This window comes from Meriones unguiculatus, chromosome 7 (assembly GCF_030254825.1).
Source record: "Meriones unguiculatus strain TT.TT164.6M chromosome 7, Bangor_MerUng_6.1, whole genome shotgun sequence".
NCBI classification, from domain to species: Eukaryota; Metazoa; Chordata; class Mammalia; order Rodentia; family Muridae; genus Meriones; species Meriones unguiculatus.
Genome location: NC_083355.1, coordinates 11,879,577 through 11,907,025, shown reverse-complemented (window position 1 = coordinate 11,907,025; position 27,449 = coordinate 11,879,577). Strand labels below are relative to the sequence as shown.

The 27,449-nt window shown below is 39.5% G+C and overlaps 1 protein-coding gene across 5 annotated transcripts in view; it reads right to left on the bottom strand.

The window, feature by feature from the left end:
* The window catches only part of LOC110539460 (ATP-binding cassette sub-family A member 9), an 80,310-nt gene that overhangs the window by 14,225 nt on the left and 38,636 nt on the right, over positions 1–27,449 (bottom strand). For all 5 annotated transcript variants that reach the window (XM_060386482.1, XM_060386483.1, XM_060386484.1 and 2 more), the window contains 14 exons: positions 26,803–26,922; positions 25,399–25,594; positions 23,715–23,881; positions 22,908–23,041; positions 21,247–21,384; positions 18,102–18,209; positions 16,858–17,031; positions 13,851–13,964; positions 12,000–12,119; positions 9,882–9,950; positions 9,137–9,228; positions 7,426–7,546; positions 6,404–6,521; positions 5,422–5,513 (listed from right to left, as the gene is read on the bottom strand). In XM_060386482.1, coding sequence (XP_060242465.1) covers positions 5,422–5,513; positions 6,404–6,521; positions 7,426–7,546; positions 9,137–9,228; positions 9,882–9,950; positions 12,000–12,119; positions 13,851–13,964; positions 16,858–17,031; positions 18,102–18,209; positions 21,247–21,384; positions 22,908–23,041; positions 23,715–23,881; positions 25,399–25,594; positions 26,803–26,922 — 1,763 coding nt within the window. The remainder of the gene's footprint in view (positions 1–5,421; positions 5,514–6,403; positions 6,522–7,425; positions 7,547–9,136; positions 9,229–9,881; positions 9,951–11,999; positions 12,120–13,850; positions 13,965–16,857; positions 17,032–18,101; positions 18,210–21,246; positions 21,385–22,907; positions 23,042–23,714; positions 23,882–25,398; positions 25,595–26,802; positions 26,923–27,449) is intronic.

Below are 27,449 nucleotides of genomic sequence, written 5' to 3'. Positions count from 1 at the left end.
AAAAAGACACAGGCTAAAAGAATGGTTAAGGAAACAGGATCCAACATTCTGTTGCATCCAAGAAACACACCTATGCAACAAAGACAAACACTACCTCAGAGTAAAGGGCTGGAAAACTGTTTTTCAAGCAAATGGTTCCAGAAAACAAGCTGGAGTAGCCATCCTAATATCTAATAAAATAGACTTTCAACCCAAGTTAATGAAAAAAGATAAGGAGGGCCACTATATTCTCATCAAAGGAAAAATCCACCAAGAGGACATCACAATCTTGAATATCTATGCCCCAAATACAAGAGCACCGACATTCGTAAATGAAACATTATTAAAGCTTAAATCATACATTGATCCTAATACCTTAATAGTGGGAGACTTCAACACTCCACTCTCACCAAGGGACAGATCAACTAGACAGACACCAAATAGGGAAATAAAAGCACTCACAGAATCCCTAAATCAAATGGACCTAATAGACGTCTACAGATTATTTCACCCAAACTCAAAAGAGTACACCTTCTTTTCAGCACCCCATGGAACCTTTTCCAAAATAGACCATATAGTGGGCCACAAAGCAAGCCTCAACAGATACAAAAGGATTGAAATAATCCCTTGTATACTATCTGACCACCATGGACTAAAGCTCGATCTCAACAACAACAGAAACAACAAAAAGCCGACACGCACATGGAAACTAAACAACTTACTACTCAATGACAGCTGGGTTAAGGAAGAAATAAAGAAAGAAATTAAAGACTTCCTAGAATTCAATGAAAAGGAAGGCACAACATACCCAAATTTATGGGACACACTGAAAGCAGTGCTCAGAGGAAAATTTATAGCACTAAGTGCCTGCAAGAAGAAATTCGTAACATCACATACAAACAACTTAATGGCCCAACTGAAAACCCTAGAACAAAAAGAAGCAGATACACCCAAAAGGAGCAGACGGCTGGAAATAATCAAACTAAGGGCTGAAATCAATCAACTAGAAACAAATAAAACTATCCAAAGAATCAATGAAACAAAAAGCTGGTTCTTTGAGAAAATCAACAAGATAGACAAACCCTTAGCCAAACTAACTAAAAAGCAGAGAGAAACTATCCAGATCAGCAAAATCAGAAATGAAAATGGGGACATAACCACAGACATTGAGGAAATCCAAACAATTATTAGGTCATACTACAAAAGCCTATATGCCACAAAATTTGAGAATCTAAATGAAATGGATAATTTTCTTGAAAGATTCCATCTACCAAAACTAAGTCAAGATCAGGTAGAAAGACTGAATAGCCCTATATCTCCCAAGGAAATCGAAGCAGTCATTAACAGTCTCCCCTCCAAAAAAAGCCCTGGACCAGATGGCTTCAGCGCAGAATTCTACAAGACCTTCAAAGAAGTGCTAACTCCAATTCTCCTCAAGCTATTCCACAAAATAGAAACAGAAGGAACACTACCAAACTCATTCTATGAAGCCACAGTCACCTTAATACCTAAACCACACAAAGACCCAACAAAAAAAGAGAACTTTAGGCCTATCTCTCTTATGAACATTGACGCAAAAATACTCAATAAAATACTTGCAAACCGAATCCAAGAACACATCAAAGATATCATCCACCATGACCAAGTAGGCTTCATCCCAGGCATGCAAGGGTGGTTCAACATACGGAAATCCATCAATGTAATCCACTACATAAACAAACTGAAGGAGAAAAACCACATGATCATCTCCTTAGACGCCGAAAAAGCATTTGACAAAGTCCAACACCCATTCATGTTTAAAGTCTTGGAGAGATCAGGGATACAAGGCACATACCTAAACATAGTAAAGGCAATATATAGCAAGCCTATAGCTGACATCAAACTCAATGGAGAGAAACTTAAATCAATCCCACTGAAATCAGGGACAAGACAAGGCTGTCCATTGTCCCCATATCTCTTCAACATAGTACTTGAAGTCCTAGCCAGAGCAATAAGACAACTAAAGGAGATCAAGGGGATACAAATCGGAAAGGAAGAGGTCAAAGTGTCACTATTTGCAGATGATATGATAGTATACATGAGCGACCCCAAAAATTCAACCAGAGAACTCCTTCAGCTGATAAACACCTTCAGCAAAGTGGCAGGATACAAAATCAACTCAAAAAAATCAGAAGCCCTCCTATATACCAAAGACAAAACGGCTGAGAAAGAAATTAGGGAAACAACACCCTTCACAATAGCCAATAATAACATAAAGTACCTAGGTGTGACTCTAACCAAGCAAGTGAAAGACCTGTTTGAGAAAAACTTCAAGTCTCTGAAGAAAGAAATCGAAGAAGATATCAGAAGATGGAAAGATCTCCCGTGCTCATGGATTGGTAGGATTAACATTGTGAAAATGGCCATACTGCCAAAAGCAATCTACAGATTCAATGCAATTCCCATCAAAATACCAACTCAATTCTTTACAGACCTTGAAAAAAAGATTCTCAGCTTCATATGGAGAAACAAAAAACCCAGAATCTCCAAAACGATCCTGTACAACAACAGATCATCTGGAGGTATCTCCATTCCTGATCTCAAGCTGTACTACAGGGCAACAGTAATAAAAACTGCATGGTACTGGCATAGAAACAGAAAGGAGGATCAATGGAACCGCATAGAAGACCCAGAAATAAATCCACACACCTATGAATACTCGATATTCGACAAAGAAGCCAATTCCATTCAATGGAAAAAAGACAGCATCTTCAACAAATGGTGCTGGACCAACTGGATGTCTACATGCAGAAAAATGAAAATAGATCCATATTTATCACCCTGCACAAAACTAAAGTCAAAGTGGATCAAGGACCTCAACATAAAACCAGATACCCTAAATCAATTGGAAAAAAAAGTGGGGAACAGCCTAGAACTCATTGGCACAGGAGACAACTTCCTGAACAGAACACCAACAGCACAGGCTCTAAGAGCAACAATCAATAAATGGGACCTCATGAAACTGAAAAGTTTCTGTAAAGCAAAGGATACCGTCATCAAAACAAAACGACTGCCTACAGATTGGGAAAGAATCTTCACTAACCCTTTATCTGACAGAGGACTAATATCCAGTATATACAAAGAACTAAAGAAGCTGAAAAGCAGCAATCCAAGTAATCCAATTAAAAAATGGGGAACAGAGCTAAACAGAGAATTCTCGACAGAGGAATATCGAATGGCAGAAAAACACTTAAAGAAATGCTCATCCTCCTTAGCCATCAGGGAAATGCAAATCAAAACGACCCTGAGATATCACCTTACACCCATCAGAATGGCCAAGATGAAAAACTCAAGCGATAACACATGCTGGAGAGGTTGTGGAGAAAGGGGAACCCTGCTCCACTGCTGGTGGGAATGTAAACTGGTACAACCACTCTGGAAAGCTATCTGGCGCTTTCTAAGACAAATAGGAATAGTGCTTCCTCCAGACCCAGTTATACCACTGCTAGGTATATACCCAAAATTTGTTCAAGTACACAAAAAGGACACTTGCTCAACCATGTTTATAGCAGCTCTATTTGTAATAGCCAGAACCTGGAAACAACCCAGATGTCCATCAACGGTGGAATGGGTACAGAAATTGTGGTATTTTTATACAATGGAATACTACTCAGCAATCAAAAAGGAGGAAATCATGAAATTTGCAGGCAAATGGTGGGATCTAGAAAAGATCATTCTGAGTGAAATATCCCAGAAGGAGAAAGACAAACATGGGATATACTCACTTATATAGACCTATAAGATATGATAAACATAATGAAATCTATACACCTAAAAAAAGATAATCAATTGAGCGGACATGGGGTAAGATGATCAATCCTCGTTTAGAAAGACAGATGGGATGTGCATTGAACGTATGACAGGAGTCTACTGAGCGCATCTGAAAGACTCTAACTAGCAGTGTTTTCAAAGCAAAGACTCATGACCAAACCTTTGGCAGAGTACAGGGAATCATAAGAAAGAAGGGGAGTTAGTCTGATGGGGAAAGGATAGGAGCTCCACAAGGACCAAATATATCTGGGCACAGGGTCTTTTCTGAGACTGACATTCAACCAAGGACCATGTATGGATATAACCTAGAACCTCCACTCAGATGTAGCCTGTGGTAGCTCAGTAACCAATTGGTTTCCCAAAGTGAGGGGAACAGGGACTATTTCTAACAGGAACTCGATGACTGGCTCTTTGGTCTCCCCACCCCCGAAGGGAGGAGCAGTCCTGTTAGGCCACAGAGGAGGGCTTTGCAGCCAGTCCTGAAGATACCTGATAAAACAGGATCAGATGAATGGGGAGGAGGTCCCCCCCATCAGTGGACTTGGAAAGGGGCACGGTGGAGATGAGGGAGGGAGGGAGGGAGGGACTGGGAGGGAATGAGGGATCGGGACACGGCTGGGATACAGAGTTAATAAAATGTAACTGATAAAAAAAAATAAATAAATAAACAATAAAAAAAAAAAAAAAAAAACAAAGTGAATAAACTGTAATAACTTTTAAAAAGGCAATTCCTGAAGCATCCTAGCAGTCAGTACCATGTACAACAATTCTTCATTGGTCCTCCCTCTGATCTTAACCTCAGATCCTTTTCCTCTCAACAGCATTTTCCTCTCATGTTGTAACTCTTTGGTTTCTGTCCATCATTTCACCGAATCTGGCCTAGAAGAGTGCAACTTATGTACATCTTATGATTTTCTCTGGACTGCGGACAATTGTTTGGCTTGTCTCTAATGTCTGTCATCTTAGGAAATTCTAGGTCTCCCACACAGCAACTGAGAACGTCAATACATCCCCAGAGTCATCTGCTGCTTCCTTCCAGCATCTCTCCTATCACTGAAGACATCATCCCACCATCTGGCCAGGCTGGGTCCCAGTTATTAAGAGAGAATTTCGATGGCTGTCACCTTTGCACAGACACCTGTGACCTCTTGCTACACAAGTGACACACAGTAATTAGTTACAGCATGGAAGCAGAGTATAGTTATGAAATATGGAGCTCCAGATCTGTAACCACATTAGCATGGCCTTTTGAGATTTAACAGTGTCTTTTCTACGATGCTGGATGAGGCAACTCAGTTTACCAAGTTCTTGGGAAAACAACAAAGCAATGGTCTCTTCCTTGAACGTATGCATGAGTGTATGTGTGTGTGTGTGTGTGTTTGTATCGTGTACATAATCTTTTCATTAATATCTCTATTCTCTATTCACTAAAGGGCACTATACGGATAATCTTAGCCCTTCTCAAAAATTATTTTTTGCATTAAGTAGAAAAAATGTAATCAGTTAGCTTTAATGCATATCACTAAAATTGACTAAGGACCAACAGTCAGTGTATTTTTAGGTTGTCATGAATGATCACTGTAAAATGATCTATTTGACATTATGGAATATATTTCTATGTGCAATACTCACCTGACCTGCAGTTGGCATGGTGTCTCCTGTTATCATACTAATCATTGTACTTTTCCCAGCTCCATTGTGTCCTAAGAGCCCTAGAACTTCACCTGAAAGAAACAGGTATACCCAAGAACATGCAAATAACTTAAAAAATAAAACTAAATACAATTTGTAAACTCTCCCTGTGAAGAGGATACACAAAATATATACAATATTTCAATCTCTGTTTCTGTCTCACACACATACACACACATGCACACACACACATACACTTGATGTCATTACTAGTTTCATCTTATAGAGGAGAAATCTGAGTCTTAAAGAATGAAGATAACTTGTATAAGGTAAGTTATCAAGAGACTGAGGTAGAATTTCCAAGAACACTTGTTTCAGTTAACCAAAAACTTCCATAACTAACACTATTATTTTACCTTGAAATAAGTTCTTACTATGTAGTGCAGACTGCACTGGAACTCATGTGTGTAGTTCAGGCTGGCCTTTAACTTGTTACAATACTCTTGCTTTAGCCTCCCAAGTTCTGACATAAACTATTTGTTAAGAATGAATTATCTACTACTACTGGGACTCAGTTCAACCTATCATGAAGACTTCTACTTTAACCCTGTACCAGGACTTAGGATGTAACTCATTGTGGTGGAACGTTTGCCTATCATGCATAATAAGGTCCTGGGGTTTTTCCTCAATACCAAAAAATTAAATAAATATTTACTAATTAGATAAAATCTATGCTGTCCTTTTACCTTATTTAGTAGGATTCAAGAGAAGGGCCATAATTCTCTCTTCCTTTGCAAAGAAAAACTGTTGTATTAAATCTGAGGCTTGTCAGCTGGAAGACACAGCCTGAGCCCCCTGGTGAGGCAGCTTCCTCTCAGCACTCACCAACAGATGACCCCAGTCCTAGACCCGCATGGCCCCTTAGAAAGACCCACTCTTCAGAGCCCACAACAGCTCTACTGACAGAACTATGGTTCCCCACCTTTTTTAACACAGAAGGAGATGTTCCTTGTGGCAATCTTTTTCTTCGTTCTCGAAAAGCATTTTTTCTTTTTGCCTGTATATTCCTTCCGCAGACAGCTAGCAACAATGACTGGTTTCTGTGAGGACAAGTGGATATGAGTGTAGTATTCTCCCTCTCCACTGAGAGACTGCCTCACACCCCTTCCACCGGGCCTTTGCTTGTGTAGAGTCATGAGTCAAACCACTCCTTCTCCAAACTGCTGTTGTCAAATGAGCCCTTCCAAGTACCTACGTGGGCTTTTGGTTAGCATTGCTGTGTATGATTTGAGCTTGCGATTCTGCAGAGAGCTGGAATGAGGCCTCTCACACAAACCAATGATTTGTTAACACACATATACATGTGCACACATAAACAGACACACACACACACATCACACACGTGAATACAAACATAGACACAGAAGAACTCTTTTCTGAGTTGTTTAACTTGGAGTGTAAAACTCATAAAAGCTGGAGCTGAAGAGGTGGCCCACTGTGGTTAAGAGTGCTTGCTGCTCTTGCAGAGGATCTGGGTTTGGTGCCCAGCACCCACATGAAGTGACTCAGAACTGCCTGGAACTGCAGTTCTAGGGGAAACCAGTGGTTTCATCTGGCCTCTAGCATGTGTGGGCATCTACATAAAATGATGTACATTGCACATATGTACACTCAGGCACCCACATGTACACATAAAATAGAAAACAAATCTTTAAGAGAAACTCATTAAAAATCTTAAGTTTTCTAATGTTTTGCCTTACTCATCAAAACTGTGACTCTGAAAATAAATTGACATGTTGAGTGTATGTGTGTGTGTGTGTGTGTATCCGTATGTGTGTGTTCCCTTTGTTTTCATAGCCTGTGGACCCTGCATACCTACTGACATCAAGTAATTAACTATAAGAGCAAAAGAACCCCTTGGGCTTTTAAGAGAACTAATATTGGAATGTTTCTCATTTTTTTCTGGCAGAATCATTTAAGGAAGAATGCTTTTATGAGCTCTACCTCGTCCACCTGTAGGGTAGTCACAGCACCTGTTGTTCTCATTCTTTCCACCTGAACATCTTCATCCTCTTCTCCAGGCTCTTCTGGGTTTGGAAAAGGCTTAACGCGTCTTGGAGAAATTCTAAAATCAAAACGTCATCTTAAACTTATCAGCTATTGAAGTAGATGGGCTGGAAACAGAACACAACTGCATTCTTCAACTCCACTGTATACGTTTCAAATACCCTCATCAACTTTTTTCATCAGCAAGTCAAATGATACTGCTATTAATCCCTTTTGCTTTTTACATGAATGTAGTTCTCCTAATTGGTGATGACAGGTTTCCTTTCAGCTAGCAAGGTTAGTCTTCTCACTGAGAGACTGCTGCACACTGCCTCCTCCAGGCCCTTCCTTGTATAGACTCACAAGTCAAATCCTTCCTGCGATGCGCTCTGTCAATGGATTTTAAGGCAGCTTTCCTTGAGGAAAGAAACTTTAAAAATGAATTTGGGGTATATTTTATAATACCAAGAGTTACGTAAGAGTTACGTAAGGGCCAGGGCACATGAAACTAGGACCATATCTCAGCCAGTCCAGGTGGTCTCATCAGTATCCCTATGTCCATTCTGTCACTGGATGTGTTATCTCTTAGGAATATGTCAGTCAGTCCTTCCTGCTTCTGTTCAACAAGACCACTCATGGACCATAACTGAGTCAGCTTACTTTCTCCTTGGGTCACTGTAATTACCATGTTTGCTTGGTTTTCCTAAGACACGATGTCAGCTTGTCACTCTACTTCTTTCATCAAACTTAGATTTGAATGTGATTTTTATTTCATGGGGGAGAGCCAGCAGTGTGTGGTGGTTTGAATGAGAGTGGCCTCCATGGTCTCAGACATTTGGACATTTTCTCAGCAGATAGTGGAACTGTTCTGAAAGGATGAAGAGGTGTGGTCTTGTTGGAGTGGGTGTGTCTCAAGGAGTGGATTTTGAGATTTCCAAAGCCCATGCCAGACCTAGTCTACCTCTCTGCCTGCAGCCTGTGCACCAGGATGTAAAGCTCTCAGCTGCTGCTCCAGTGATATGCCTGTCGGTGTCCGTGATAATCATGGACCAACCCTCTAGGAATGTAAGCAAGCTCCAACTAAGTGCCTTCATTTATAAGAGATGCCTTATGAATGGCGTCTCTTCGAAGAGATAGAAGAGAAACTAAGTGTGTAAAACACTCGTATACTGGTTTCTCATTAAGTAGTTTTCAATACCTTTCTCATACTTCCCTATTTCAGAATCTTCCAGTATCCAGCTTCATTTATTTTATGCTATCCTCTAATATAAAACTTTAAATTTGTCCCAGCTGCCTTCTCAAGTCTGAGGGAAAAGAGCATGGATCTCAACTTTAGTCCTATGGTTCACATATATTTCCTTCCTGGACTGTCAACCTCTATCCAATTGTTTATATGTATTTATTTATTCTTTTAAAGATACTATCTCTTGTATATAACTCAAGGGCACCGGTGAAATTTCCATCTCTCCTAATTTAGGGTATTATGTATGCTCACACTGCTTTTTCCACTAGACTGTAAGATCATGAATTTTAATAACTTTGCCTATGACACAGGCCCTTAAAAACAATCCTGAGCTCTCTCCCCCGATCCCAATTAATTCGGGCATATTAAAATGCCTAAAGAATAAAGATTAAATGAAACATGAAATTCTATTTGAATACTCTCAACCTGAACACAGGGTCCGTTCTTAGCGATTTGTTCCTGAGGTACTTTTCCAGACATCGGAGAACAAAAAAGAAAAGAAAAAACTGGACATAAGGCTGGGGACAAAGAAAGAAAAACAAAATTAACATCATCAACAAATAATTGTTTTCATATTGGGGGTAATTTAATGAGATTGAGAATCTATAAGATGGCATTTGGTAGCACCCACAAAGCTGAAGACAGTCTATTTTGACATTTTACGAAGCTGTCAAAGCCAGCTCTTCGGTTATTCAAAACAGGAGTTATATAACCATAGTCATAATGGTCCAGTGAGAGGGTCAGTTGGGAAAGATGCTTGCTGCCAAGCCTGATGACCTGAGTTCAATTCCTGGGTCCCACAGGGTGAGATGAGGTGGTAAATGACTCCCTTAAGTTGCTCTTTGACTCCTACATGCATACAATAACATGCATTCCCAAGTAAACAAATAAATAAATGTAAAAAGATACTAACATAGTAGTAATGAGTTGATACAAATACTAATTCTGTTTAGAGTTTGGGCTCCATGCTTGTCATCAGATGATCACTGTCATGCTAGTGATTTAAAGTCAGATTAAAGTCGTGTGTGTGTGTGTGTGTGTGTGTGTGTGTGTTACTTCTTATTCCCAAAATGTTCAAAAATTACTTAATTTTTTGATAAAAAAAAAAAAACTCAGATAGTACAAAGGTGTCTCCTATTGCAAAAACATTACAAAGGAAATGCCATCTTACTATCAGCAATGCCAGAAATCCCACATGAGACTTTGATGCTCCTACGTCATCCTCAGAGTCATAAAAAACCTGCGAAACGAGAAGACATGCTCAACTGAGTGTTCCTTCCTTCCTGCTTTGTCCTGTGTATAATGAACCCCACGTAGCCTGGGTATCAGATAAACTCTGGACGTGCTTTCCTTGTTTCTCAGTGTTTCTATGAACCTGAGCTTGCCCATGGGCCAGAATGCAGAATATTGTCTGTGCAACACCAGGAGTAAGCTGGGTTGTGGGCAGTGCTGGCAGGACCCACTGAAGTCGCGGGCAAGTCTTTCTGAAGGAAACCCTCTTTCTGAGCTGTGTTCACTTGAGTTTCTGCTCTTGTTCATGCTCCTTCTCTCCATTTTCCTCCTCTAGGGACCCTGGATTCGTAATGTTCTTGTCTGCTGATATCCACTTTTGGAAATAATTATGACCATTCCCCAAACCAGGCAAAATTCTTCACTTGGAGAATTGTACATATTTGGATACATTGTCCTATTAGACTTCAAAAAAGTAGATTTCATCTGACTTCATCATGAATAAAAGGTTATGGGCCAATTTTATTGCTTGAGCTATATCAAGAGGTCTTTCTGAATAGTTTACCTCTCAATTTTGTTTATTCTGCTTGAAAAGTGAGTTCTGTTCACACAGTTCTGCCAATCCTACTGATTCACTCCCAGAAATGATTTTTCATATTTTTCCTTCTGTTCTCAAAATGCTAATTCTTACATGTCACACACAGTAATGACTGAATTTGGTTTTTTGTTTTTCTGGGTTTTTTTTTTGTTTTTTTTTTTTTTTTTTTTTTTTTGAGACAGGGTTTCTCTGTGTAGCCCTGGCTGTCCTGGACTCACTTTGTAGACCAGGCTGGCCTTGGACTCACAGCAATCCACTTGCCCTTGCCTCCCTGCAGTGCTGAGATCAAAAGCATGTGCCACCATGCCTGGCTATGACTGCAATTCTCACTTCCCCAAGAAAATATTCACTGAATAGGAAGACTTCTCATTCCTCAAAAGACAGACGGTCTGTTCTCTATCTTCACACGCTCTGTTATATAGCCAAGTGGTCGGACGGCCCTGTCTCAGGGACACCAAACTCTCAACTTGTGGAATGCATGCTTGTGGTTTTCACTTGGCTTTTTGGGGGATTATTCACGGACACTGCTTTTCCTCTCTACGAGGAATTTTATATTTCACATCAGTGCAGCATGACGCTTCTTAGGAAGAAAATGGATTAAAAATATCTACCACCTTCCCGATTCACCTGCCCTTCCCCTTCTTCCATCTTGACATAGTGCTCTCGGCACTGCCAGAGCTTGTTCGCCTCTCATTCTCTATGAGGCTCACCTAGCAAAGCTGATGCTTTCATCAGAACCAGCACTGTTAACGCCACCAAAGACCCTCAAGTCCCTAGACAGAATGGCCTTTTCCCAGCTGTCATCCTTCTGGACTACCGGGTAGCATCTGGTGGTATAATTGCTCCTGCACAAACTCTCTCATTTCACCCTTGGAATCTGCCATGGAACAGCTGAGGCAGAGCTTCTGGGAGGGAGATCCTGACACTCAGAAGTCAGCCATTTCTCTGGCTCCTGTCCACACTGTCCCCTCTCTTTTTATTTCAACCTCTATTTCCTGTGTAGTTTATATCACTGGGTTATACCAGCACTGGCTTTACCAACACTTATAAACTGATGAACCTCAGGTATTCTGCTATGTTCTCAATCTCCCATGGGCTAAAATCGAGGTCTATATATCTGCCTGAATGCTGACTGTTTTTATCACGTATCTATCAGGAACCTTAAACCCAACACACCCTAACCTTAACAGAAATGGGTTATCACTTCTGCCTCCTTGTAGGTTTCCCCAGAAGAAAGGCTGTAAAATGATACTACTCAAAAGTTTTTTTTGGCTTTCATAAACCAGAACAGGGCTTTCAACTCAAAAGAACACAGCCATGCCCTTTGCATGCTGTAGCGAAATCATTTTCTGAAAATCACAGCTTCAGACCTTACATAGCCAGGGACCGACTTTTCCTGTTCAAGGTTTTCTTCAGTGCCTATACATTTGCTCATGGTAATAAAGGAGTGATATTACTTACCTCAGAAAAAATTAGTAGGGAGCCAGTCAGTGTGAAGGGGGGTATTAAAAATGTGCAGAATAGGAGCCCTAGAAACTCATACTCATTTATGTCAGTAGCAAGAATGGAGAACATGGTGACCTGAAATGAGGCAGAGAGTGGTGTCACTAAAGCATAGTGATATGAATTACAGCTTGTTTTGAAAGAGAGAAGGAATTCATCTCATCAATTTTCCTATTATAGATTTCTATCTCATTCAATGTAACATTGTCTTTGGATTTTTTTTTCCCCTGGTGTCACAAACTATGTCATAATTGTATTGGAAGGCAATGTTTTTCATACACAATATGTATAAAATCAGATATTTATGATGGCATTTTTTTGGTCATTCACATCTATACATCTTATTTTTTTCACTTCAACATAAGTCTTGGAGATGTTTTTAAGTCTAAAAATACTGGCTATTAATTTTCACAGCATCACTTACGCAAGGCTCCATTGCTAAGCTACAGACCCAGTAATATTATCTTTCTTAGTTTTAGAATTATTTTCCAAAAGGAACTATTCAGCTTTAGTCTAAGTATTTAAATACACTATCATTTTTTCTAAATTTATTTACTCTTCAAGCACATTTTGTAGTAAGGTTCATTCTAATCATTATAGTCTACATCTTTTGTTGAAGTTACAATAACATGTATCTACCATTGTAGTATTATGAAAGGCATTTCACTGACCTAAAGGTTCTCTGTGTTCACCTACTCATCTTTTCTCTCCCATAACCCCTGGGAACCACTAATATATTTATTACTTTCATAGTTTTGCTGGAATTTCATGTAATTTGAACCATGATCTGTAGCCTTCATGTTGTCTGTAAGTTTATTTCATGACTTTCCAGAGACTGATAGCTCATTTTTAAAGTAGAAGTTAATAATCTATCACATGAATATACTCCCATTTATTTAACCATTTTCCATTTTGATATGTCTTGGTTGGCTTTATATTTAAGCAATCAAGCTGCTATAATAATTTGTGAAGATTTTGTGTGTACTAAATGGTTTTGTTCATTTTTTTCTGTTTTGAAGAAACTTTATAAGAAATTCATTCTTTGAGCTCACATTGATGTAAACAACTTAATTGCAAGATACACCAAAGGAAAACATATAAAGAAGAATTCCAAAGAATTCCGCCAGTAGGCATATACCCCAACACATCTACACATGTATACATAAATGTGCCAAAGTATACATAAAGTATACCCAATGCTAACTTCCTGTCAGTGTTATTAATAACAGCCCCAAATGGGAAGCCATTTGATATGCATCAACGATGGATAAATTAATTACAGCATATCCATCAATGGCATAGCATAGCAATGGAAAGAAACGAATAGCTGTAGGATAGAAATCTCTACCTCATGGACTCCTAAAGCTTTGTAGATATACATCCACACATATACTACAATTTAAATACATTTATGAATATCTTAGAGCAACTAGACCTCTGTAGGGAGAATGATTAATTTCCCATTCTGCTTAGTACAATGATTAAAGTGTGTACTCCTTGGGGGATGGAAAGACATTTCCGAACACTGGCTGTTTGTCTAGAGGACCCAGGTTTGATTCCTAGCACACACATGGTGTCCCACAACCATCCCCAACTCCAGTTTCATGGAATCTGCTGTCCTTTTCTGAACTCCACAGGCACCAGGCACACAGGCGGTACACACCCCCACACAAGCAGGCAAGACACTCATATACATACTATGAAATAAAATAAGTCTAAAACAAATTTTAAGTAAAATAAAATACATGCTCCTAGGATTGGTCAAGAAAGAGTCCAAAATAAAACGAGAAGCATTGGATGCATACTTACAATTAAGAAGAAAAACGACCAAATGCCACTATTTTTTCTGCCATTACGAAAAATGAATGAAATCACATATGTTAGGAAAACAAGAGATGACGCATATCCAATACTGCACAGGATCTGAAAACAGAGACAGTCCGGTTACATAGATGAATACCATTTAAAGGTAATCAGACCTGCCCCTCCACTCTTTAAAGTACTAGTATAGGCAATTTTAAGTTCTTTGGATTAATAATAATAATATTGGTAGGTGATGCTAGGCAGGAAGAAAGGGAATGAAAAGGGCTGCTGCTATCTCCTTTCCAGGCACCATTTGAGATAGGAATACCAACACATCTGTTTCCTCTCAAATGAACGGCCTACTGATGGTTGCTACTGCCCTAGTAGATAAGGAATTTTAAATTTTAAGAATGTAAAAGAAGGCAAAACAAAACGTGTCTAAATTGCTTGTAACACATTTTCAAGCACTAGGCTTGGCTTGATAAAAAAATAATAATAATAATCGATTAATGAGAAGCTTCATCTTTAAGGCACAGCATTCCGCAGCTCTCTACAGTTCCCCCTTTTTGTTTTAGACGCATCAGGCAAGAGTAGAGGTCTGATCCCTGATATTAGAAATAAATTGGGACTTTGTACCGATGTTCATTTAGGTGTCATCCACCCAAAGAGCATCAGACCCGTCCGATACCTTTTTCTCAGAGGCGGGACCTGGGGTATCAACCCGCATGCAATCAGACATGCTCTTCTCTGGGTCCAAAGCGGCTGACCCTGAGTGCAGTGCTTAGCCTCGCGTCCTGAGCGTAACATTTTAGCTTTTTATGGTATCCAACCATGCTTGGGGCGAATGTCCTGCTTCAATGGCTGTAAAGGCCTGAATGATCATGGCTGCATCACACTGTTGTGAGACTCTAATCTTGCATATATACCACAGGCAAACCAAGGAGACCAACACCAGAAGGCCTGCTAACGCTCCCATGCCTGCCCATTCCTTCAGATGATTCATGGCTCAGCAATCCATGATGATAATCCTGTGGCTAGTCCTGCGTCCACTCTGGTAGAATTTACTGTGACCAAGCGGCAGAGAATGAGACATGGCAGGACACTTAGTCCTAAAGGGACCACACCTCCCCTCAAGGCTCACACATCACTGCAGAAGAGGGGGTGAAATGAGTGTAAGACTCTGAGGTGGTAGCTGAAACCTCTGGACACAGCCAGGCAGCTGCCCATATGAACTCACAGGAGTTTTGGTAGCACACACCAGATCCGTTCAGACCCAAGGCAGACTAAATCCCAACATGGAAATAGGGTTAGGCATACAATTCCACCCCAAGCCATGGAGTACTGGTAATTATGAGCTGCTGAGAGATGGTGTTTTCTAAGAGTGTAGTCTGGTAAGTGGCATAATCTCCAGTGGAGAACCACACTTGTAAAAATACTTGGGTAGCACAGGTTGGTCTTGATACTCCATTGCTAAGCTACAGACCCAGTAATATTATCTTTCTTAGTTTTAAAATTATTTTCCAAAAGGAACTATTCAGCTTTAGTCTAAGTATTTAAATATACTACTTTTCTTTCTAAATTTATTTACTCTTCAAGCACATTTTGTAGTAAGATATAAAACCAGAGCAGTAGCTATGTTGGCTTCCCTTCAGAACAGGAGTCATATTGTCCCATACCCAACTAAAATAGGTCTCCATTTTTAGCTAAATTTCTGTTTTCTAAACTTGATGTACCTTACAAAATATAATTGTTAACCTGCACTGAATTTATGACCTCATGATTCATCACTGCCCCTTGCCTTGCTGAATTCATGACCCCATGGTGTAGGACTGCCTCTTGGCTTGCAAAATATTTTCTTTTCAGGATACCTTGATCTACACCTGTGACCGCCAACCCCATGGTGTGTGACTCTCCACCTACACGATGTATATTCTTGCTTTTTCACTGTATTCTTCCTGATAGCCAATTATCTCACTCCTATAAATGTGCCTGTAGATGTTTTCTGTTAATCTTACAGCATTACCCTGTAAGGATAATGCTGTAAAAGGACCTCAAAAAGCTAGCCTGGGGCTACTCTCTAAAACCCCAATTTAGGGTGAGACAGTCCAGGGTGCCACGTCCCAGGTACACTTTTAAAATAAAGCTTGCTTTAATTGCTCAATCATGAAGGTGGTTTTTCTCCTCCCATAATTGGGATTAACAAAGTCTGGGTGGGTGAATTGGGGAGGAGCTGAAGGGCAGGGTGTAAATACAATCAAAACATGTATGAAAGTCTGAAAGAACTAATTTAAAGTAAGATTAAAAAAAAAAACAATAAAACATTGCTGTCCCCTTCAATAGGGAGTAACAATCCTTGGGTTGCTTCCAAGTAACAATCAGGTTCATGATAGGAGATTCAAAATGGCCAAACAAGAGCAACATTAAAGGGTAAGCTGACAATATACGGTGTTCCCAGTTGGTTGTTCTTGGCCCAAAGCTAACACAACTTAAATGAAAGCCAGTAGTTAATGCAGTTAGTTATATATCAGACCCCCAGAAAAACTGACAGGTTTTCAAGGCTAAGTCAAATAGTATTAGTGTGCGATCGTTCCCAGAGAGCTGCTTTCGAGCTGATTTTATGCCAAAACAACTCTCCACCCTGAAAAGGGACAGTTTTTGTGTTCTATCAATGAAAGGTTAATAGGACAAGGACTCTGCTCATCTCATTCTTTCTCTTTTCACAGTGTTTTCACTTAGCCGCCGAGGTCTATCTTTTCACTTGTAATCTATTAAAGTTTAACTCTCTCTCTCCCTTTGCTCCAGATCCCCTCTCTTGGCAGCTGATATTATTTCCAGCTTGCATGTGATTTTACCCCAACAGATATTCTCAAGTTCCTTTCAGAGTAACTTTTATAATTCTTTTATCAATGTGACCCAGATAGAACCTGCAAAGGGAATTCTTTGACCCAAGGAAAGGACAGTCTAGTAAAACTTCATTCCAAAATGTAATCATTACTAAATCTTTACCACTTACCTGAATTAACAGGTTTTCAATGAGGAATATGATCTCCTCCTGGCTAAAAATACAGTCCATTATTTGCATGAGAAGGAGAATCAGGAAGTACAGGGGAATGTCCACGAGAGCCTGTCCACACCAGTAAGCAGATGGGTAAAGGCCTGAAATCCACAGCTGGGAAAGGACCTTTTTCTGATAAAAGCAAACAAACATACATACAAACAGAAAGATCCTTGTAAAAATCCCGAAAAGCTGAGACCAGGAAAACTAGAAATGTGTAATTGCAGCAGCTATTTTTACTATATCCATTCAGTGGTTGTTGCATTTGTTTGGGAAGTGACATTACCATTCACCACAGCCCACACAAGAGAGACTGATACTATCCCAGGTTGAAACACAGATCGACCCAACTCTTCCTAAGGGTGTTCATCCAGGACTTAGGCATTGCTGAGTACTGTCAAGAATATTGATGTTAATGATAGGTCCTTATTAAACACTTTTTTATATTTAATTTTATTTGATTAAAAGAGAGAAGCTGTTGGGCATGGTTCTTCAGCAGCTGTCAGACTCTTATGCTTGGGTGCTTTGAGCAGTGATAGTAACTCTAGTTCCAGGGAATCTGACAGCCTCTCCTTACTTGCACGGACACTATATGGACATGATATATAACATACCTGCAGGCAACCTCTCTTACACTTAAAATAAGTCTTTAAAAAAATATGAAAATAAAAGCTGACCCAGTATCCATGGGATTCATGAGAAACAATAGACTAGGTACAAGTTAGAGGAAAAGGTATTCCCTTTAACAGTGTTCATTCCTAGTGGAAAAGAAGCAGTTAACAAATGAGAAAAGTCCTATGAGCATAAGTGCCGTTCATATGCTTCTTGAAAGAATTCATACGGCAGTGATGGGTGTCTATTCAGACTTGTTAAACAGGAAAAAGGTTTGGGTTAAAATTGTTTTTGTGTTGCGATGTGAGTAATGAGCTGTCTGCTGTGCAAAGAAAAGGGGGGAAGATAGGACAATGGGTCTCAGAGAATAATTAAAAGTTGCCATTTACTACTGGTTGTTGGTATTTTTCCTGCCTAAGAAAAATGCATTTCATTAATATTTTGACAGCCTATTATTGAAATGATCAATTATACATTGCAGCAAACACACATTTTCGATTTTCTACCTGGGTGTACATCCATGTTCATAAGATTCAAAGGAAATTTTTTTCTGGGTACAAAAGATATCTGAAGACTTTAATACTTCTTACTTTGTAGTCACGGATGCTGCCCATGGCGATGTAAGGTGTGAGACTGGCAGCCATTGGTATCCAGGAGAATGCACTGCTCATGTACCCATGCTCATAAAGCATATGCTCCTGAAACCATGCAGAAATGGTGAGCAGAGAGAAAGCAGGCCTCTGGTTCATTCGTACTGTCTTCACTATATCAACTGAAGAAATGAGCTAAGCTACCCCCTCATAGCCAGTCTTCCCAAAGTCCCGTCTGTAGCATGAAGCACCCATCTCTTACTCTAAGATAATAGCGTTTCACACACCAATAGCATTTATATCTATGCCTATATTTAACTATCTCTCCTTCTACAAACACACAGACTATAGATAGATACAGACAGAAAGATAGATAGATAGATAGATAGATAGATAGATAGATAGATAGATAGATAGATAGATTGATAGATAGATAGATAGATAATGTTCTTGAAACACCAAATGGAAAAGATGTTTTATTTTCTATTCTCATAAACTTGTGCCAAAGCTGCTCAGTTGAACATTTATAAAGAGTTATTCTTCTGCTTCTGAATAATGCAAAACATTTTCAGGGACCTGGCATATAGAAATTAATAAGTACATAAATGTTAGACAATAAGTCATCTGAAAGCGGTTTACCCGAGGACAAGCTTTCACTGTAGCAAAGGTGACATGTGAGCTTCCAAAGGAGCAGGGGGTGGGGATAATATTTCCACCCAGTTATGACACCTACGTACTAAAACAATGACCAGCATGGCGCTAAACTTCGAAGGATGCAAGAGTGCCACTCACATCCTGTTGGTGACCAACAGCTGCCCAATTGAACTTAACGTCCATTCAACTTATCCCTGGTACTGGAAACTCAACCAACTACCCAGGACTAGCAAAGGCATGGTTCTTAGAGGAGAACCCACAACCAACTTCACTAAACTAGTCTAATTTCTAACCACATTCTAAATTTATCTACATATAAATCTAAGGTCATCTCAGCTAGTAGTTAGTATTTTGTGTGTGTGTGGTTAGTGTCTATCTTATTTGTTTAATTTGATGTCTATCTTATTTATTTCATTAATTTTTCAAGACAAAGTCTCACAATATAGCCTGGACTGACATCAAACCATGAATCTACCTCCTGAGTGCTGGGATTAGACGCTTGTGGCATCAGAAAAGGAAAGAGGTGTTAGGGCTGGGACAAGGTGACAAATTTTTGTAAAGAAAATGAAATAGCAAAGCAAAATTTTCATCTCCACCCACGTCTCTTTATGCCACAAGTTAACACTGTAGCATTTGAACTGAACAAAACTCTGAAATTTGTTTGATGAATGTTTTCCTTTTTCCACCTTATATTGAAAACGGGTTCTTTTCTCATACAATATATTGTGATGATAGTTCCTCCTCTTTCTGCTCCTCCCCACTGGATCTATCTCCTTTCTGTCTCTCATTAGAACAGGCTTCTAAGAGATAACAATTAAGTATGCAAAATGAAATATGAGACGGAGCAAAAACAATCATATCAAAGTTGGACCTGGCAACCCAACATGAGGAAAAAAGTCCCAAGAGCTGGCACATTCTTAATAACAAAGTGATTTTAAAAACAATGGAATAGGCTCATGGCATCATTTTCTTTTCTTTTTTTATAATTTTTATTTTTTTATATTAATCACAGGTTATTTACTTTGTATTCCAGCTGTAGCCCCCTCCTTCATTCCTTCCCAATACTACCCTCCCTCCCTCATTTCCTCCCTGCCCCTTTCCAAGTCCACTGATAGGGGAGGTCCTCCTTCACTTCCATCTGACCCTAGCTTATCCATGTTTGTAGCAGCTTTATTCGTAATAGCCAGAACCTGGAAACAACCCAGATGTCCATCAACGGAGGAATGGATACAGAAATTGTGGTACTTTTACACAATGGAATACTACTCAGCAATTAAAAACAAGGAAATCATGAAATTCGCAGGCAAATGTTGGGATCTAGAAAAGCATCATTTTCTAAGGCAAAAGAAATTCAACACAGCAAGGTAAAATGGAAGAGTTGAAGTACAACCCTTTCCCTGATCTACACACTCTTAGAGGATGTAAGCACACATGGACAGCATATCTTAAATAAGACAGTCAAAGAAATGTGGTATTTGATGTAATTGAGGAACTGCCTTTACATGAGATAGGAATATTGTAGTTGTTCTAAAAAGGCTCTTTATAAAAGAAAAATGTGTGTGTGTGTGTGTGTGTGTGTGTGTGTGTGTGTGTGTGTGTGTGCAGAGAATAACTTTTAAGAGTTCTCTCCTTGTGGGTCACAGGGGATTGAACTCAGGACATCAGGCTTGGCACAAACACTTTAACCAACTGAACCATCTTATCGACCACAGTGACTCTTTTCTTTGACAGACATATACAGTAAAATATGTATAGATAAATGATTGGATCTTAAATTTAATTCAAAATAATCTTAAGGCTATGTATTATAATAATTTAATTGGCTTGTAAATGTGGGAGGTTATTAAATTGTCTGTTAATGTCTTTGAAACTTTACATAATAGTTACCTTTAAAACAAGAACTATTCCTGTGGTTATAATCACTCTAATCTTATCAAAGGTGAAAGTTCTGTGCTGAAGTCTTCTTTTAATGCATGTCCAAGCAAAACGGTACTAACAGCAATAACGATAAGAACTATAGATTTTGAGCAAATTGCCTACATATTCGTGCCTCATTTTCTGCCCTTATGCTGCCTTAATTAAGTGAGCCAGGTGCACACATTGGCCACACTTACCACAGCAGAAATCCTTGTGGTGAGGTTTTGTTTGTTTTGTTTTGTTTTTACACTCTGTGAAATACTGCATAAGGACTACAAAAATCAAGTTGATCTTTCTGAGAAGGATGCATAGTCAAACACTGAAAACTTCTGCTATTGAGCTATGTCCCACCATCAGGGTTCCATGCCAAAGATTTTCCAATTAGCTGAGTTTCCTGCAATCTCATTGCCCCCAAGCCGTACTGTTTATACTTTTTTATAATCGTAGCCAAGCAGTGCGTTTATATATGATATATAATATCATATATAAATATTATCATTAGTTCATAAAAATTGTTATGATTTTTTTTCTTGCATTACATTCTTAAAAACATCCCAGGTCTTCATTTACTTACTTCAAAAAACGTGCTTCTGTCCGTCTGAATGCGTTCTGAAGAATTAAAAATTCCAAGCAGTCCATTACTAATGATATCCATGAGGACTGGAAAGCAGTTTAGCCTTTTGGCATTACATGCTATTGAAAACCTGAGATCCTAAAATATAATGAATATTTCTTAATTCTCATAAAACAACTGTAAAACTTAATGGCAGATTATGTTAGAAAATAATTGAAATCACTGATTCTATAGTTAAAAACAAGAGCAGAAAAGCAACATTGCCATTATCTGTGTTATTTAAATTTCCAACATAACTGAAAGGAATTCAGCACTTTGATATGGATTTCTACACCACCACCTCCAAACACCAACCTCATGACTCTCTGTGCCCAGAATCTCACAGAGTTAAATAAATCAAGTGATGTTTAGTAGCAATCGTGGCATGAATGTTAGGGGCTACCAACCACCCTGACTGGATTTAAGACCCACCCCATAAATGGCTCTCTGACCTGGCACTGTTATCAGGAACAAGAACCTGTGGCTAGATAGGTCACCGACCCTACAAGGGAAAGTACTACAATTTTTCTGCTAAATGAACACAGTATTATATTGACTTCTAATGATTTAGCTGGATATGCTATATCCATAAATTAGTGCCTCTCTCAAACCCTTATCAAAGAAACTTCTTGCAGTAGGTGGAAATTAACAATAGTCAATGGTCAAAATTAACCATAGTCAATGTGCAGAGACTATGAGACTGTGAAGTTCTTGGCTCTAAATGAAACATCTTATCAGATACTCTCCCCTAAAGGGCTGAATAATCTTCAAGGAAGGGGGGGAGGAGAGAAAGTTTGTAAGAAAAGAGGTGAAGGATGACAAGGAGAAGGTGTTTTCTGAACACAACAGGTATAGTACACACGTGAACTGTAGTTGTGACAGCCTGCACAAAAATCCATGCAAACTCAAGCCAGAAGAAATCTCAGCATGGAGTGGGAGTTCCACTCCTAGTTGAAGAGCTATTCCCATTAGATAGCTGCTGGGATAGGAAAAGTCAGTTTTCTTTAAGGGTATGATACCTGGTAGGTCAACCATACTCTAAAGCAGGCCCTATACCCAAGAGTAGGTAGGAGATTCAAACTGGACCTGATGGGTAGTTGAGAAATAGAAAGATAGATAGATAGATAGTAGATACATACCATACATACATACATACATACATACATAGAACTTGAAGTTGCATGGATAGAGGGGCAAAGGATTAGCAGAATATGATCAAAATATAATTTATGAAATTCTCAAAGAACTGATTAAAATATTATACTAAAAAAACCTCCAAGAATCTAAGCAAGAGATATGAGTGAGTGAGCGGTACAGAGATGCAGCAGACTGAAATTCAAGTCCTAATCTAAACTGAGTAGTTAACTTCAGCTCCACTTATAATACAGTTTAAAATAACTAACAAAACAGGATTTAACTGATAAAAATTTTAAACTACTGTTAAATTCCTTGATGGTCATATTGGAGCCAGCAAGCATGTAATTACAGCTGAGCTTCTCTTACAAAAATGGGGAGAATCTCATTTGTATTAAGTCAGTCTTTCGTGTCAGTTAATTTGAGCTATTCGAATTGTTGCTCCACAATCCACCTTTGGTGAACACAGCCACCAGAGGCTAACATACCTTTCCGTTACCCAGCACCGTGATAGCGCCATTGTATGTTGCCTCGTCCGTACCATTTCTGGTCCCCAGGGCATCCATGTCTAATGCTATGCTCTGCTGTCTTAGTGAATGCACAAAGTTATCGATGCTTGAGCCTACCATGAAGGCAAATCAAAGAAAGCAAAGGTAAGTCAACTAGTACAAAAACCAACAAAACAATTAAAAGACATAACTCAAGGCATGTCATTATTGCCTGCAGATAGCCTTAAAAGGCTGAGGACAAAAATCCATTATGTTAATCATGTGTGTGATAAAGATTCTTTACATACAGTCTAAACTTTATTAGTATTTCTAGTATTATATAATGTCTAGGAGTATAACTCAGTAGTAGAACACTTCCTAGAATTCACGAGACACTGGGTTCAAAACCCAGCAGCACAAAAAATAAAAGTAAAAACAAAACCACAATTAACAAACCAGCAGTATGATCTTTGATGTTGTTGGTTTTGATCTTCTTATGAATTTGGAGAATTTTGTTCTCAGACCCCAGCAATATAGGAATTGATATAGCCCAGAATGATTGGGTAAGATCTCAAAGACCAGCCAACACTCTGCTCTTTCTAAGACCTCTCTGGTTGTTTTGGTAAAAGCCCTAGCATTCGCATAAACTTCAACAAATGTGTTTCTAAAACAAACTCTACATTTGTGGGGAGGGGTTTGTAATTAACTTTCTGTTTGGCCAAACGTTTTCTAAAATAAACAGAAACTATTTTTTTTTGTTCCTATTTGCTCTGCCACACCCCCAAAAAAGTGTGCTTGGATGTTTACCCGTTTTATTGATGATGAGCAAGTGGGTCAGAGGATCCTGTGGCGGCTGTCCTGGTGAGAGGAAATACATACTTGGAGACAGTCCCCACGCGTAGCTTTTGTGGTATAGCTCATAGACTAGATATTCCAAAAGTTGGGGGAGGATGCTAATGCCAAAAAGCAATGACCTATGTGGGGGGAAATAAATATTAGAACAGTAATAATTAATAACCTACAGCAACTTTTGTGGGGTTCTAGGTTTCAGTAGATTATGGATAGTTGTCAAAACCCAGGCATAGGGGATGCTCAAATCATGTTGCTTCCTCCTCCTTCTTCCTTCTAAAATGCAATGGTATAGCAAGCATTACCTACTCCTGCTTGCGACATTTCATGTGGGCCTTCCAAGTCGCTGATTCTGACTCCTTGATTTCTGTTTTAGAAAGGGTATCATGTCATCCAGGAAGGCCCTGAATTCGCTCTGTAACTGAGAATGACCTCAGCCTTTGTCAGAGAAGCCCCCTCCTTGCAAATGACAAATGGTGAGTGTAGAGATTCATGGCTGCACAGGATGTGGGCCCATCCCCAAACAAGTCACTGACAGCACCTCCTCTAACACTTGGGGAAGATTGCAGGAGAGGGAGCCAGAAGTAGGTAAGATGGTGTAAAGGAGTATAAAACGTAGGTTCTGGGGTACGTCCTTAAATGTGACTATGAACTCAGACACCTGGGTCACCCTGGTCTTGGACGGGAACCTACTTGACTGTGAAGCAGAGCATATTTCTTCTTAATAAGCATGTCGCCTCAGGTGTTTTATTACAGTAATAGAAAGACGATACAAGTACACGTCTCGTTTATTTTAACATGTGCAAACATTAAACAAGAGGACTGTGTGCAGGAGGGCTTGGGAAACCTTCTGAGTGTAGAGTTAGGTTTGGCCCTGGAGGCAGCACTTATCAATGAGGTAAGTTTGTTACAACAGGGGGTTTGTACAACAGGCACTAGATGCCGTTGGGAAGTTAAATGAGAGACGCGCAGAGCCTGGTACCCGGCCTGTGGCAGGAATACTGACAATAACCTGAGTTTCAGGATGCTGATCTGTCATGAATTTCAGTTTCCAAGCCACATGGTAGTGAAGGCAATTCCTTAAAATAATTCCTGTCTATCATCCATTTATCTATCTATCTACCTACCTACCTATGTATCTATCTATCTACCTATCTATTACCTATCTATCATCTATAATCATCTATGGGTCTATGTATCTATCAATCATCTATGTATCATCTATCTATCTGTATAACTATATATAATCTGCCTCTCTCCCTCTACCCTTCTTCTCATATAATACTATGGAAAGTGCTAGGAGATTCTGGTGTCTTGAGAAAACAGAGAATGCGGTCTTCGGTAAGGACAAAATCTGTGTGCGATTAAAATAATCCCAAACTTTATATTTTTTATTACATATCCCAAGGACAGGTCCTCATCCCCCCACACACACCTCAAGACAGGGTTTCTCTGTGCAGCCTTGTCTGTCCTGGATTCATTTTGCAAACCAGGCTGGCCTTGAACTCCACCTGCCTCTCGACTCCCCAAATGCTGGGATTACAGGCGTGCTAAGGGCAGGTATTTTAAATAAAATGCAATAACTGTAATTTATTCTGTTTTTCACATTGTGCTCTCAGCCATCCAGAGACTAGGTACTCACAGGGTCACCAGGCTTTTCCTTTCTTTCTTGAGTGTGAGGAAGCGAACCTTTGCAATTGCACAGAGCTGCTGCCTCCACAGTGCCATGCCGCTCACTGTGCTTCCTGCTGGATCTAGGGACAGCACTCCCTCCAGCTCAACAGGGCTTCCCACATCTTCTGGCCCATTGCTCTGTAACTGCCCACCAATTCCAGCATCTGAAACATACGGTCACCTATAAGATGCCAGTTTATTGTGCACTGCTTAACTTTCCTCACAACCGTTTACTCAACAGCAAGTTCCAGCTTTAGTGTTGGGAGCAAATATGCAATCTAATCCATGGTTATATTACATGGCAGCTACTGAGGAAATGGAAAAGAAGCAAAACCATTTGCGAGAATAAAAGAGAAATATTGTAATTTTTTAAAAGACATGTGCAGCTTTCTATGACAGATTCTAGGAAACACATAAAAATAAACCTATACAGATGTTTCCTTGTGGCAAGAGATAAATTACTTAATGTTTCTGGCCAAGGTGACAAAGCTAACACATACAGAGGCCCTTCCTGCCCTTCGAGAACGTAAAGATGGTAGACATAAAAAACTTTATACAGCCACATTTTAAAACCTAGATAGATAAAGCTACACTTCTTTTTAATAGAAACCTAGGACAAATAAGATTTCCAGAAACTTGTAAAATCTTTACAAGCTAAGGACTGGGTAAGAGGCAGTCGTACAGCCCTTGCCTAACATAATACTGAAAAATAGAAGTGTGCAGCGGAGTGTGGTGGTACCTGTCTTTAATCCCAGCACTCGGTGGGCAGAGCCAACCAGATCTCTGTGAGTTCAAGGCCGGCCTGATCTAGAAAGCAAGCTCCAGGACAGCCAGAGCTACTCAGAGACACTCTCAAAAATAAATGAATAAATTCATTGATTTTAAAAAGCATACACACTAACCTATGTACCAAATATGAAATGAAAAGAGGAAAAAATGGATTGATTAAGATGTTTGGCTGATACATAAAGAGCCAAAGGCAACAGAATGAAATATAAAGGCAGATAAAAAGCCAACACAGTAAGATTAATATGCACAACAAAGAAATGTCTCAGAGACCGTCATTAAGAAAGAGCTCCCCAAGGACTGACAAACTGACAGCAGGCCTTAGGGCAGCAATGGAATCCTGAAAGCACCAGAATAAAAGTCCAAGAAAAGTAATTCCCAACATTGTTTCTAAGTTTCTCTCCCCCACAGCTTCTTATGTTCAGATATCATGACACTTCATAATTATCGTCTATTCTATGAGGACCTAGAATAGTACATTGTCATCTTCTATACATCTGTATTTCTCATTTACTTCAAGTTTTCCCAAGGCTGGTGCCAACACAGTCATGCATATCATCATCTCATTCAAAGCTCCCTTCCATACCTGATTCATCAGTCACTGCCTTCCCTTCTAATTTCAGGAATACCTCATTCAGCGTTGTTATGGAAACACCATAATTCTCAATGCCTTGGTCAGAACACCTATCAAGATCCCTGTAAAGGTCTGAAAATAAGAACAAAAGCAATTGGGTTACCTCACTCAGGGTGGTGACCTTTTCTAGTTCCCACCATTTGCCTGAAAATTTCATGATTTCCTTGTTTTTAATTGCTGAGTAATATTTCATTGTGTAAATAAACCACACTTTCTGTATCCATTCCTCAGCTGAGGGACATCTAGGTTGTTTCCACATTCTGGCTATTACAAATACAGCTGCTATGAAAATGGATGGGCAAATGTCTTTACTGAATGGTGGGGGATCTTTTGGGTATATATGCCCAGGAGTGATATAGCTGGATCTTAAGGTAGCACTATTCCTAATTTTCTAAGAAAGCACCGGATTGATTTCCAAAGTGGTTGTAGAAGGTTACACTCCCACCAGCAATGGAGGAGGGTTCCCCTTTCTCCACACCCTCTCCAGCATGCATCATCCCTTGAGTTTTTTATCTTAGCCATTCTGATGGGTAATGAGGTGGAATCTCAGAGTCCTTTTGATTTGCATTTCCTGGATAACTAAGGATGTTAAGCATTTC